The sequence below is a fragment of the Anoplopoma fimbria genome, chromosome 3 (assembly GCF_027596085.1).
Source record: "Anoplopoma fimbria isolate UVic2021 breed Golden Eagle Sablefish chromosome 3, Afim_UVic_2022, whole genome shotgun sequence".
NCBI lineage: Eukaryota > Metazoa > Chordata > Actinopteri > Perciformes > Anoplopomatidae > Anoplopoma > Anoplopoma fimbria.
Window position 1 is genome coordinate 15,176,597 of NC_072451.1, and position 14,175 is coordinate 15,190,771.

Sequence of the window (14,175 nt, forward strand, 5' to 3'; positions counted from 1 at the left end):
ACTACGCCACAGCCGCCCTACATCATTACATACTCAATAAAGGTTTTTTTTTTACCATGAAGCTAATGTATGTAGTATTGGCCTCATTAGCACATTGCCAATATATAGCATCAACGGTGGACGTGAAGCAGTTCTGCTTCTATTTAGAACGACAATAGAATTCTAAAATAGTATCCTCGGTGCGCGTGCGCGGTGAGTGCGTTCGTGTCAGCATCGATACAAGCGACGTTCGACTGTTTTGGGCTGCAAACAAGATGGCCGCGGTGTGTCAGCCGTAATAGTTCTCACACTCTTGTTATTTTCTAATGATATAAACTAATATTTTAAAGTTCCTGACAGAAATGGGGCTATCACAGAGTTCAGAAGTGACCGAAGGAGGGACGTATGGATACCACGTGCACGGCGTAAGACCACAGTTATTGATCTTTCTTTGAATTTGGAGCAGCGTCTACAGCAGCTTAACATGACATCTTACTGTAAGCTAACACAGTTAGCCGAGGAGTTGCTGCAGCCCCAACGGGAAAAAACAGACGAGCTTGCAACGTTTAGCTGTTGTTCGAGTTTGACACAATATAACATGCACTTCTATTAGCTTGTGATATTGTAAAATAATTGAATTCAGGCTTGTTACTGTAACAGTCCGATGAGCTACATGATTTATTATCAAAGTCGTAGTCGTTAGTAATAACACAGTAACGTCAGCTAAATACTAGCTAATGCTGTGGCTAATATAATGTTAGCCAATGCTTTAGTTTGATGGAGAATTAAAGAAGAAAGCTGTAATGACTTTGCAAAAAATAGAATAATTGTACATTACATTACATTGGTGCTGAATAGATTAACTAGTCGTTTAACCAATTAATCAATTAAGCGAAATGCCAATCATTTAGGAGTCCAAGCTTTGCTGCTTCTCTCTCTTAAGTATGATTGTAAATTGGATATTTTTCAGTTAGATATTTTTCAGTTGGTCCATAAATTAACCCACAAAAGACATAACTAGACAAGAAAACTCTGGTTTAAATAAATTTCCCAAATAATAATAATAGTAATAATAATATAATACTTTATTCTATTAGCGTAAATTTGGTGAATCGCCAGGATTAATCAAAATGCTTGTGTCTGTTTTTACAGGTGCAGCCAAATTCCCCGGCACAAATGGCCGGACTGCAGCCCTTCTTTGACTTCATTCTGGCACTGGACAACAAGAGACTTGTAAGTTTTTTGATTGTCGTATTGTAAGTAGTTAAGTCAGTAGACATCGACTTCAGGTTGGTTGTAAACAAAGACGCATAAGAACATTTAAACAGAGTTACCTCTCAATCCTACAGTTTTGACTCCTCCCCTTACTGTTCACCAGAATGAAGAAAATGACCTGCTGAAGGAGCTTCTGAAAGCCAACATGGAGAGAGCGGTGAAGATGGAGGTGTACAGCACTAAAACCACAAGGCTCCGCGAGATGGAGGTGGTGCCCAGTAACATGTGGGGAGGACAGGGCCTGCTAGGTGCCAGTGTTCGCTACTGCAGCTACCAAGGAGCCAGCGAGAATGTCTGGCACGTTCTGGTGAGCTTCTTCACCAGGAGCTGGGAGAACCAAACCACCTGACCTAACTCTCATTTGAACTTCTACACTCATTACCCCATTATAGCTTCATCTTTAGTTTGCTAACTCCTGTTGCTTTCCCGTAGGACGTGGAAGCCAGCTCACCTGCTGCATTGGCGGAGCTACAGCCACACAGTGACTACATCGTCGGAGCAGATCAAGTCTTGCAAGATGTAAGACTCATTTGCATGCATGCTTTATTGCTAATGTTTGGCTCTGATGTATTTTGCAAAACATTTGATCATTTGTGAGATTTTCTAAAATTTTATTTTGAGAGATCTTTAAGCAAATTAGTCGTAGTTAACGCAGAGTTACTGATTTACAGTCAGAAGACTTCTTCTCGCTGATCGAGGCCCATGAAGGGAAGCCCCTGAAGCTGCTGGTGTACAACACTATAACAGATGCATGCAGAGAGGTGGTGGTCACACCAAATGGGGCGTGGGGCGGAGAGGGCAGGTATGTGGCAATACACAGATACAAGTTATTAAGGATGACTGATTGGAGAATTAATCTTTTTATTTAGGACTGTTTTATCTAGAAAACATTCACAAATTTAAATGTTCTCTCTTAGTTTGGGCTGTGGCATTGGATATGGCTACTTGCACCGAATACCAGCACATACTGATGTTTCGACGGCAAAGCCTCCCACCCCTGTTCCTGAGGAGGAACCCCCTCCGGAGCTGCCCACCCACGGTTTCACGGAGGTAAATCTCAATCTACATTTACAACATTTTGCCATTTTTGGGTATGTATTTGTAATTTTTTTATTTTTTCTATTTAGTAATTTTGGCTATGAAATGTCTGTGAAATGTGAAATGTTTGTGTCACTGCTAATTCAAATATTGGCTGACTTGATGTAATGGATTTAATGCAGAGACAAAAGCAGTCAGAGATCTGTGTGTGTATTGCTTTTATTTGTCACCTGTTTTCCAGGCACCTTTGATGGCACCTTCAAGTCTAAGTGAAGATGTTTTAGACCTGGAGCAGGTCAGCCTCCAGGAAGCTCCTCAACCTCCACCCGTCCAGAGGGTCATGGACCCTGGTCAGTTCAGAAATGCAGTGGTTTTGATATATGACACATAAGTGTTGTTTGGTTGACATCTAATTGGGTTTATAAAAATCTTCACAGCAAGTGTCTTTTGTTGTTTATTTTCCCAGGTTTCTTAGAATCTGAAGTGCCAGTGATGAACCCCGACCCTGCAGATTTGGCAGACAGACTTGATCTGTCCATGTCGTCCATCGACATGACCAACACTTCACTGACTATGCATGAGGAGAAGGACGGGGAAATCTCTGGTGTTGGTGAGTTAAGACAGCAGCAAATAATACAAATGGGAGAGAGAGAGAGAGAGAGAGAGAGAAAAACACACACACACACAGACTGAATGTTTTTATTCCTGTTTTGCAGAGGAGCTGGAGGACAGTGTGCTGCTGTCGTCGTCAGCAGACAGCCAGACTGAGCCACAACAGCAGATCTCCCAGGCAGACATGGACCTCAACGCTACTCTTGCTTCCAATGACACTTTGTCTGATTCAGGCTTCCTGCCAGCTGAACCAGCTCACCTGGTGACAGAGTCCACAGACCCACCTGGCTCTCTGTGTGAATCTAGCGATAGCCCAAGTCCACCTACGCATGACTCGTCTCTCCCGGTGGAGTCCCCCCCAGAGCCTCCTGCTGCTGATCCCTCTGTCCCAGCTGAAGAGCCTCCCTGCCCGTCTCCCGTCGTTCTCCTCCAATCCTCTGCTGTTGATGAACCCACGCTGGACGATTCTTCTGCTCAGGCCATCGAGGATGCCACATGGCCAGTGGAGGAGCCTGCAGAGCCTCTAGATGTGGACGCTGCTCACCACTGCAGCCATGAGAACGATGAGGAGGAACCAGGAGAAGAGCCACCTCTTGAGTAAGCTTGCATCAGGCCGTACAAAAAAAATGAAAAGTGAATTTGACAATCACTGGGGCTCTTTAAAGAAACACTACAGGAAATGCAGGACAGACAGAGGGAAATGCTGTCTGATTTTATAATGTTAGGTTCATAATAAGTGTATGGCTCCATCAGGTTTGTCACACTACAGACACCAGCTAAAGCATTAGGATATGATTAGGAAAGCACTTAGAGGCACCGTAGGAATATCCTATTTGTTTTATATGTGTGGGAATTTAAAGTTACTGCTTATTTGTACACCAAGATGTTTATAAAGTCAAAACATTCTTACCATGCTTGGTGCAAAATTAGAATATACACGGGTGACAAGACTTGGTTTCTGGTACACTAATGTGATGAATACTTGAACGCTTCCAAAGACAAACGCATATGTTTAGTACAGCAAAGCACAGCTGCACCTTGACATCCGTAACACTATCTAAGTTTTTGAAGCTACCAGACTGTCGGCAGTTCAGATGAGCTGGTCTTGATGATTCCCCAAAATTGTTTAAAAAAAATAGCTAACTAGGTTTTAGTAGTTTATGGCCCATGTATTGGATTTTTAATCGTTGGTATGAGGGAAATATTTGTCCACTTGTACTGTGTGGAACCAGTCAGTAAATGTTTTTATTCCAGATTTGATGAGGTCAGTATGTTTTAAATAGTCTTTCATTTCCTTTATTCAGGCATTCAGTTTGTGATGTCTGAAAACTATTTTTACAGTTGTAACACTAGAATTATGTCTCAACACTATTCATACTTTGTCATTTTTTCTGATCTATGCAATATCAGACAAGTACTGCCTGTGCGCTGGCAGGTAATGTGTAAACCCAAAATATGACCTTTCACATACAGTATGTAATAAGTCTGGTAACAGTGATGCTGCTGTTAAGTAATTGTTTTCGGTCTTTATAGGGGGCTTCTTTAAGGTTTTCCCTGTCAAAGTAGGTGCTAGCGTGTAAAATAAGGAAAACTATTTTTTGCAGATATTTTATCAATTATTTGTATGTTTTATTAGGAATGAGCGTAGAGTCTTTTGATGAATGTGAAATGGGTGAATCTTTGATGGTTAAACAATTATATCACTGGACTTAAAAAAGAAAAAAAGAAATTGTCCCTTGTTTTTCTTATTTCACACTCATCCACCGAACACGTTACACCTCAAGAGACATCCATTTATAATTCCCATAAATCTGTCATTGTTAAATCATTCCAATTTATTTCTTCGAATGCCTAAAATATACATATTTCACAAATTATTACAACAAGGGATATTGCAGTGTTATGGCCTAATTATGGTACCCATCATGTTTTTGGCCAATTTGAGCTCACTCGATGCGTCCCCACTATGGCGTTACACACACGCACACTCCTCATGGCAAAATTAACTGCGGAAAATTTACAATGAAAAGATCTGTTCTTCATCTTGGTGACACACTAAGATAGAAATGGGTGTTCCTGTTTATTTGACTTTGGTGAATTCCCCGCAGCGGTAGAATGTTCAGAAATTCTCCTGGATAAGATTCCCCTTCAAGTTTTATTCATGTTTCATTGAACTCCTAATAAATCTAAATGAAATATACATTAGGAACAGCCCTCACTGTCATCAAAGTCACCAGTCATGACTCAAGCACAGTGGGGGTAAGCGTGATTTGTTATTAACGATATATACCTTATATATAATTTCCCGATTGCTAAAATGACTTGGACGACAACTAACATTCTTAAAGAGTAAAATGCAATTTCTGGGTTGTAGTGAATACAACAAATTTTAACATCCAAGTCAAATTACTTTCATGACCATGAATGTGCTCTAGGGATTTGGGGGGGAAAAAAACAAAAACTGTTGGTTTTGAAGTAAACTGTACAACAACAAAATAAAACATCTGCAAAACCAAAAGAAAACAAAGCCACTTTAAATCAAGAAATGTTGTACATATATTTACAAAACAAAGAACATTCGGACCCATTGAGGACAGCACAGTTAAAAATAAATGACAAAGACAAGTGCTTCTGTCAATGAGGTTCAAGCTCTGCAATAATTAGATGTCTAAGTTAAGTTCAAGTTAAGATGATAGCAGAACAGAGGAGGATTGCTTTGCAGGGCTGTGACGCTACCCACAGACCAAGTGTACCCCTAAACTGGTGATACTGCTGTGCCGAGACAGGTGTGGAGTGTTGGTAGAACACGGACAGTTTCTGGAATGTACTAGAACAAACAAACAGTCTACTACATCCATGTGCGTATACACACACACACGCTCAGACACAAACGTACTATAACTTCTGTTGCTTCAAAATTAAACACTGATCAGAAGGAAAGAACAAACAGTGTAGTCAAAGTAAAAAAAAAAAAAGAAAGAAAGAAGGTGAGCGTTGGAGTAAAGAGTCCTTTCTTCAATCTGTAAAAAAAAAAAAAAAGAATAGAAACTACGGACCAGTTCTCTCGCAGGTGTCACTTTGCTGCTCCGGCCTGTTCTGGTCAGTTCCCTATGGTACACCACGAGCCTCGTCCTCACAATTTTTACTGGATTTCTCATTGATACTGCGACTTTTGACCACACAATGGGGTTTGGGGGTACTACATGTCAGAGGTGGGTGGTGATTGGCAAATGACGAAGAGTTCTTGTTTTAAAAATCAGGATTTTCACGTGGACTTCTGCCTATAGTGAAGCGTCAAGTCCCCTCCGCTCTTCCAGATAAAATGTTTAACTGTTCGCAGGTCCATGTTGGGATCCAGAACCTGGTTGGAAGATAAACAAAATAAACGGTTAATACAATGTACAATGACTTGGGGATGCACAAGATGAGCTCATGTCAAAAATGCACAAGCAAAGACGTCGGGCCCACCTGGTCTTGACACATTAGTTCGATCTTCTCCTCGGCTAGCATGGCCATGTCCTCCTCCTTCTCCTGCTCGCCCGGCTTATCGTTGGCCGAGGAGCTGGTGGTCTGCGACTCGTTGTCCAGGTTGATGATCTTCTCGTAAACGTGCTCCATCACCTTCCTCACCTGGAGCATGTCACTGGCCGAGAGGCGATCCCTGCAGAACGAACACACACACACACACACGAACACGAACACACACACACACGAACACGAACACACGAACACACGAACACGAACACACACACACACACACACACACACACACACGAACACACACACACACACACACACACACACACACACACACACACACACACACACACACACACACACACACACACACACACACACACACACACACACACACACACACACACACACACACACACACACACACACACACACACACACACACACACACACACACACACACACACACACACGTCAGTCAGATGTACCGGTTTATCAAAGAGAAACACATTCCTGTAGAGTAGATGAGAAACTCACTTCTTCAGAGTTTTTGCACCAGAGGAAGAATGGGGCTGGAGGTAGAATGGGATTTTGTTGAACTTGGGCATATTTTTCTGGAATAGAAGAGAAGGAAGATAATACATGGAAAGCAAACACATCAAATAATTATGACAGTAGCAAACAGTCAGTGCACCAGAAGCTGTTTCATAGAGATGCTAAAAATGTTCTCCTGGGAGAAACATAGTGACGTAACCTTTCAAGTCTAAATTCTGATTTTCAGTAGGAAAATGCACAGGTATAGATAATATCAAGTATGATATGATATATGATTGAGTTAATTTTAGCTGCTCCAGTTTCAGGGTCCTGATACTGTGCATGCTGACTCAATGAGACACAGAGCCATCACTAATGTTATGAGTAACACATGTGCTTTTCCTGCTATAGGTCAAGTCTCCTGTGAGAGAGAAAGGTATGTACACTATATCAACTTTAGAAACTACCTGTATTGCCTTTTCCACAAAAACAAATACATTATTTAACATCTTCTATAGTTAATGTCGTCTTTAACAGCGGATAAGGGTAGAGAATGCTTGTTAGCATTGTGTGTTGCTTGGCTCAGCAGTCATGATTTCCTGTGTTAGGGTACAAGCTGCCAAAGTGTCACATAGACTAAATGGATTTAGGTGCTTTTCCAAATGAACGAGCATTAGATAAACACATACCAATGTGTATTCAGTGGACCCACACAAAAAGTAACACATGAGCCTTCAAATTTTAAGTCAGTCTAACCTGTAATCATTTTGATTTGATTTTTTATTTATTTAATGTAAACTTAAATAAAGATGTAAATATAATTGTACTCACATCGACGGTTATATCAATAACCCACTGTGGAACTGTCTCGTTCAGCAGCATCGATTCAGTCTCTCCACCTGAATCTCTACATAGCAACCTGCAACACAACACACAGCACATTAGAAGCAATGAAGAGGTGCAGTAATTGCTAACAACATCTCTGTTTAAGACAACTATAAACTGACACATGCTGACATTACAAAGCACACTGCAGCTTTGCGAGTTAACATTTAACCTGGGCTGATAAGTTAGTGAAGTATTACCTAAATAAAGTTCTGCCTCCTGCTTCCCCGAAGATGACGGGCGTGTGTGGTGGCACTTGGAAATATCCATTTCCTTTCTGGACCCTGTTCTCCTGCTCTCCATTCACTGTGGGCATAAGAACACCATCCTACTTAAAGACAAACTGAATGAGGCTTTAGGTTTGGATGTGCAACCAAGTGGATAAAAGACAAGTGGAACAATGAATCCATAAACATTAGTGCTTTCAGAGTTTCACTGCAGAGCTTTGGTTGCATAATGATTTGGCAGTTTACCGCCTCCTTACCGTGGTTCACCTCGTTCTCTTCCTCGTCCATTGGGTTAATGCGAGTTCTGGGCCAGAACTCCAGCAGAGCCTGGAGGAGCAGTCCACCCAGGTTCACTGAGGAGATGAGGGGGCAAATTTCAGTTAGCATTTTAGCAGGGTTGCAATATCATGTTAGCTTCAGTTCTGCATAATTTATTGGTAAGTCAGATATTTTACGCTTTGGGTCGGATCCATCAGAGCTTGAAAACCCAGCGTCCTTTGCAGACACCCAGGCAGCAAAGCAGTCGCTCTCGTCCAGTGTGATTGTGAGCATCTGTCAAAAGAAATATATATATATATATATATATATATATATATATATATATATATATATAATGAGAAACACAACGCTCAACTATGAGGCCACTAACCAGGCTCAGGAAGTAATTCTGAGTTTGGAAAAGTCACAGCTGCTGAGATGAAAAGCTCTTGTATTACCAGGTATGTGACTCACCCCAGTTTTTAGATCAACAGAGAACCAGTTTGGCACATAGACCATCTTGAAACGCTTTTTAATCTCTTCATCGAACTCCACTTTCCCCAAGTCTTCACCTTTGCAAGCCTGAGGTAAAAAATAAATATGAGGTCAATTCAAACCACAGGAGTCACAAGGTAGGAGTTCCCATCAATCTAATCAGGAGAGGACTTCTTTAATGGGCAGTAGCTCATCAGGGTAGGTGAGCACCAAATACACATGACTGTCCTCTTCTCAGTGGGCTGTGGTGTGATTTGTAAGAAGAAAAAAAAAAAATGTAACCACTAGATTCACTACTGACAAAATTCCTCTACATGGTAAGGCGCGGCTCTACTCAACCTGACACATTTTTTTGTTTTTTCCATTTGCAAAACTTGTGGATGGTACCTGGTACATTTTTTTTAGAACCACCTCAGTCGAGTTTCCAAGCGAGCTGAGCCGATACGATAAGGTGGCGTTAAATCACTGCAAAGCATTGATTGGTCAGAGAGAATTGTCACTTGTGCGACACAGTAAGTCCTACAAAACCCCAACATTTTTTAAACAGCCAAGCTGCCGTCAATAGCAACCAAGATTTTTTCATTAACTTGGGCCAGATTTTTGAAAATGGCAGCCTGCAAAACTTCTCTTTACAATTAATGAAGTGCAGACATTCTTCTGTTTGATGCTGATGAAAGGATTCAGCAGGTGTCTCATTGAAGTTGATGTCACAGCAGTTTCACACGGCGTCGCTATGGAGATGATCTGTGAATCCCCCTTACACTGAGGGGGTACTAGCTACATTGGAATATGAAATAGAGAAAAGTAGCTGGTACCAAAAGTGACAAGTCGAACCGTGCGGTGGAAAGGAGGCATACGTTTTGGAAGAAAGAGCGGCAGATACAATCACGTTAAACACAATTTTAAATAACTGAACCACACAGCGTGGAGTTTACCTTCAGGACATCCCAGAAAGCCACATTGTTGTTGGTATCTTTGGTGAGTATGTGTCTCTTGTCATTCAGAATGTGGCACTGTATGATACTGGCACCTCCTGCAAACACAACACAGAACTTTACTTTATAGAATGTCCAGAAGACTGATGTAGAATAAGCAGTAGATAAATAAAAATGTTTACCCTTGATGACTTGTTCTGGCTGAGTGCACAGTGGTGTCAGAGGAGTACTGCAGTCGTTGTCATACTCCCCTGATGACCGGAAGTTGTGCATTCCCTTTAGAGACTGCACATACACACACATTGAGAAAAATAATAATCAGAGATTCGGCCCGGATTTTGATAATCCCTTCCTCACTCTCCCTTGCAGCAAAATCTGTGATTAATGTAATACCATTATCTTTTGTGTATCACCCACATCATCAACAAGCTGGTTTTAATTCTTACACAAATTACAGGGCGATTACTGCTGAATAGAATTAGGCGTGGCCACATGCACACGTCCATCTACACTGTATTCCAAAGTCTTTATGCTGACAGTCGACCAGTGATCTCAGAGGATTCACGCATGCTTACCCATTTATTAACGGATGACTTGGTGGTGGAGACCCAGATCGCTGGAGGTGGGTCAGCAGATCTGTCCAGTTCCATCTGAGCAAAAGAGAAAGACAGCAAAATGTTGAATGGGGCCAAACGGTTGGCTATGAGCACAGGAATGACTGGAGGCCATTGTTTAGATCAGTTTTTTTAAAACTTATTTTTATCTTTTTATATAATACTGAAAAACTCTGTAACTGCTAGAAAATTAAAGCAAAGCTTAATTTTTTTCTGGTTTCAACACTGAGTAAAGTTACATGTGCTGTAATATGCATGGTACTGAAACAACAAACCAGGGTAAAATGAAAAAAAACATTAGAGAAAGCACTACACCCAGCTTTTGCATCTAAACTGCAAAAAGACACCAGGTGAAAGAAGAGGTCAGCATTCAGACAATACCTGTACTGCTTTATAGCAAACTTTTCAAATTTTAAGTTACAAAATATCCTGGGAAAACCATTTCAACTTTTAAAACTTGTCTATTAAATACCATAGCTTGTCACAGAATTGCATCAGTACTGCACAACAGAAATATTGTTCCAAGTTAAAGTGTACTGGCGGCTCCTTACTTTGAGCACCGGGGCCTTCTCCTCGCAGATCAGCACACGGATGTCTGGGTTACGCAGGTCGGTGCAGTATATCTTTTTGTCCCTGCCTCCAGAGTAGACGTGTGTAAAGGCCTCATTGACCTGCAGGGCCCAGACCCCTTCATCGTGCACCCGGTACGTGGCGATGCACCTCTGCTGGCCGAGTGACCACAGGCGGATGGTCCCGTCTGAACTGCCGGACAGGCACTGTAGCGAAGGACAGCAGGGTTTAGATTTTTTAATTCCTTTGTTTGACAGCTGCCATCACTGTGTATTTTGAACATCTTGACTCACTTGAGTGCCATCTCGATTCAGCAGCAAGGATTTAACGTTGTCTGTGTGACCTTTAAGCTTCATCAGCTTAGCACATGTTCGGGGATCCCACACTCTCAGGACCTGAAGAAAGAAAGAAAAAAGTAGGGAGTGAAAATGGGCACTTCTACATGACTTCCACATTAACAAGCACAGTAGAACCTGATTACTGATAACGGTTTTCAATTAAAACATTCACATGGATATAAAGTTAATTAACCCTTTGTCTAACCCCAGTTTGTAAACTAATGAGTTACCACACAGATGTTTGGTCGCCCTACAGGAAATATCTTATTAACATCGCAACAGAAAGAAAAGGAAAATAGCAAGTGTAGTGCATTCTCAAACTAGTTTCAGGTTAAAAAAGGAACAAATATCCCTGATGAGGTGTCAACATGACAAATGAAATAATGAAATAATCACTGTTGTTTGAATCTACTTTCATTGTACCAATAGTGTGCATACGTGTGTCGTCACACTGATGGTAACCCAAACCTTTTCTGTTGATCCTGATACAATGACTGTGCCCATCTGGTTCATAGCCAGACTGTAGATAGAGTCCTTGTTCCCACTGAGTGACGAGGCTGTTGGGAGACGGATTATAGTTAGTCCACAGGTACAGAATGTCTCTCAGAAATACATATCGGCCATCACAGAATAATACAAATGCAGCATAATCAAAACAACAATTTGTTTAGGCCAGATATTGGACAACTTGTCACACAGAAATAAACAATTATTCACTGGGTGGAAGTTGGTCAAAAGGTAAACAGGAATTTTGACCAACATTTTGACTATATATTGTATATAGTATATAGAACTAGAATTTAATTGGATAGATTGTGCCCATTGTCACAGGTATCCGATCCAGCTATTTAAACTAGTATTGGCCCAATATACATTATCCCTACAAGCGATACTTACTGGTGACAGTGTTGTTGGAAGCAGTGAGTGCTGTTAGTGTGTTCACATCCCAAAGAAAGATCTGCCGGTCAAGACCCGCTGATGCCACAAGCTCCTTGTCCTTAGCGTAGGCCAGAGCTTTCACATAGTCCTTGTGTGTTCGTAACGTTGACATACAGAAGCCTTTGTGCGCGTTCCATACTTTGACTGTTGTATCTGATGAGGCAGATATCACTGAAAACCAAAGACAAGAAAAGGTTTTTAGATGAGTCAGCCAGAACAGTAGAATGAAACAGGAAGTATTAGCTGCTGAACAGTGCCTCAATGTGATCACACTCACATGTTTTGCCATTGCAACAGAGAACTATGTCATTAACCCAGTCTGTATGATGCTCCATCGAGGCAATGTATGGGTCCTGCTGCAATGAAGGAGAAGAGAAATTAAATAAGGAGTAAAATGATGCATTTGACAACAAAGCTGCATTGTCACATTGGGGATGTATATTTTAATATAGATTACTTTATGCTGGTAGACGCTCCATATCCGGATGATAGAGTCTCTTCCAGCAGTGAAGAGCCGGTTCAACGCAGGGTCTAGCTGGAGTGCATTCACCCCATTCCGATTGTACTTCTCCACCTCATCTCTAATGACATAGGACACCTGAAACACAAAGAGGAACGTGAGCACATTTCTGCCTTTCCCACAACACACCCACTTCCTTGTGCACCTTCGGGGCTTCACCGCTCGACCTGCTAAACTCAATGCTCTCCATTGTAAGGACAAGCCGAGTCAGCTAAGGGAACATATAGCCGAGCTAAATGACACACATATATTTGGAAATTGTCATCCATTAAGTCACATTAACAATGGACAAATGCTGTACTTGTAGATAACTTTGATTTGGTAGCAATGTGCTCAGACGCGGTGCACGACAGACCCACCGGGGCACGTACGTGTTCCCAGCAATTAGACCGAGCCCAGACACAGTGTGGCTAAGCTGCCGTCAACGCTGCAACAGATAAAATGCAGCTTACAACGCGTTTAAACCATTTGACTTCATTGCGGAGCTTGGTAGTTGTGCTAAAACGTATTTAACGTATACTTCTGTGATAGCTGCTTAGACAAACATGTAATCCCTTGGACGCCAGCGTTAGCAGAAGACGCTACAGACTAACGGAGCTAAGCTAGCTAGGTTAGCCGGCTTGAGTCATGGTTCATAACAGCAGCGCCGCCTTCAGCGGACGACTGCTGCTGTGCGTCAAGTATCCGCAAAGCACTTTGTAAAGATGGAGACCATGATGTTGCCGTTGCCACACACTCAGCAGTAATGCAACTAATATAATTCACCTGTACTTTTCTCCGCCCAGCAGCATTTTGCCTGTGATGCGTGGCCATCTTGCATGTTGACAGTCAATTCATGTGATGCTACATCCGGAAAAGAAGAGCACTTGTGCACCTGAGCTTTATGGGTAATGTTGTTTTGACACTGTCTCCTCGTTTCAGTGCAGGGGAGGGCCTGGGATACCAGATACATGTTTATGATAAGGGATCTTAACATAAACATTCAAACGACACGGCATCAGGCCAGGTAGAAACTAAAAGGGCTCCTATAGACTTTGGTTAAATGCTACTTTGTGATTTGGATAAAAAAGACTACATTGCATTCTAACGTCCATCTACATACTCTCTAAAACAAAATGGCCTCAAGGTGCTTATTTTCTCACCATCAGTGCGAGTTCTGCCAGTTAGACACATATACTCAGGCAGGCAAACAACAAGCAGGCCTTTAATCCTTTAAAGAACGGCTTAGAATATATCAGATCATAATAACTCATATGTCTCCCTTTAAAGCCCGCCGCAATACATGGATGTGCAATGCCAATGTTGACCCAGTGTTCAACCTTATTACCACTGTGTGCCTCGTTGTAGTCTTCCCCTAACAGTTCTGAAGAATTACATCATGAGTCATGAGTCAAAATCAAGTGTTGCTATTTTATTTCCCAACATAAAAAAGTTTAGAGGGCCTGTTAACACTGCCAGAAATAAAATGTTGTTAAAGAA

At 41.7% G+C, this 14,175-nt stretch overlaps 2 protein-coding genes across 3 annotated transcripts; one reads left to right on the plus strand and one right to left on the minus strand.

The window, feature by feature from the left end:
- Positions 1 to 251: 251 nt before the first annotated feature.
- Positions 252 to 3,505, plus strand: LOC129115029 (Golgi reassembly-stacking protein 1-like). The gene is made up of 9 exons (XM_054626815.1): positions 252 to 404; positions 1,132 to 1,212; positions 1,358 to 1,561; positions 1,687 to 1,773; positions 1,926 to 2,056; positions 2,172 to 2,304; positions 2,534 to 2,642; positions 2,759 to 2,902; positions 3,009 to 3,505. The coding sequence occupies exons 1-9, from the start codon at positions 342 to 344 to the stop codon at positions 3,503 to 3,505; spliced, it is 1,449 nt and encodes a 482-aa protein (XP_054482790.1). The 5' UTR covers positions 252 to 341.
- Positions 3,506 to 6,162: 2,657 nt separating this feature from the next.
- LOC129115005 (WD repeat-containing protein 48) lies at positions 6,163 to 13,541 on the minus strand. Of its 2 annotated transcripts, none has more exons than XM_054626814.1 (18): positions 13,462 to 13,541; positions 12,634 to 12,774; positions 12,454 to 12,529; positions 12,135 to 12,347; positions 11,706 to 11,794; positions 11,193 to 11,294; positions 10,881 to 11,105; positions 10,291 to 10,365; positions 9,898 to 10,000; positions 9,716 to 9,813; positions 8,760 to 8,867; positions 8,483 to 8,579; positions 8,285 to 8,380; positions 8,001 to 8,106; positions 7,747 to 7,834; positions 6,919 to 6,995; positions 6,373 to 6,565; positions 6,163 to 6,265 (listed from the first exon to the last, which is right to left on the minus strand). In XM_054626814.1, exons 1-18 carry the CDS (start codon positions 13,507 to 13,509, stop codon positions 6,170 to 6,172), a joined length of 2,031 nt encoding a protein of 676 aa, XP_054482789.1. In that variant the 5' UTR covers positions 13,510 to 13,541; the 3' UTR covers positions 6,163 to 6,169. The 2 variants fall into 2 exon arrangements, with proteins under 2 accessions (XP_054482789.1, XP_054482784.1); XM_054626809.1 differs by having other exon boundaries at positions 12,454 to 12,532.
- Positions 13,542 to 14,175: the final 634 nt, after the last annotated feature.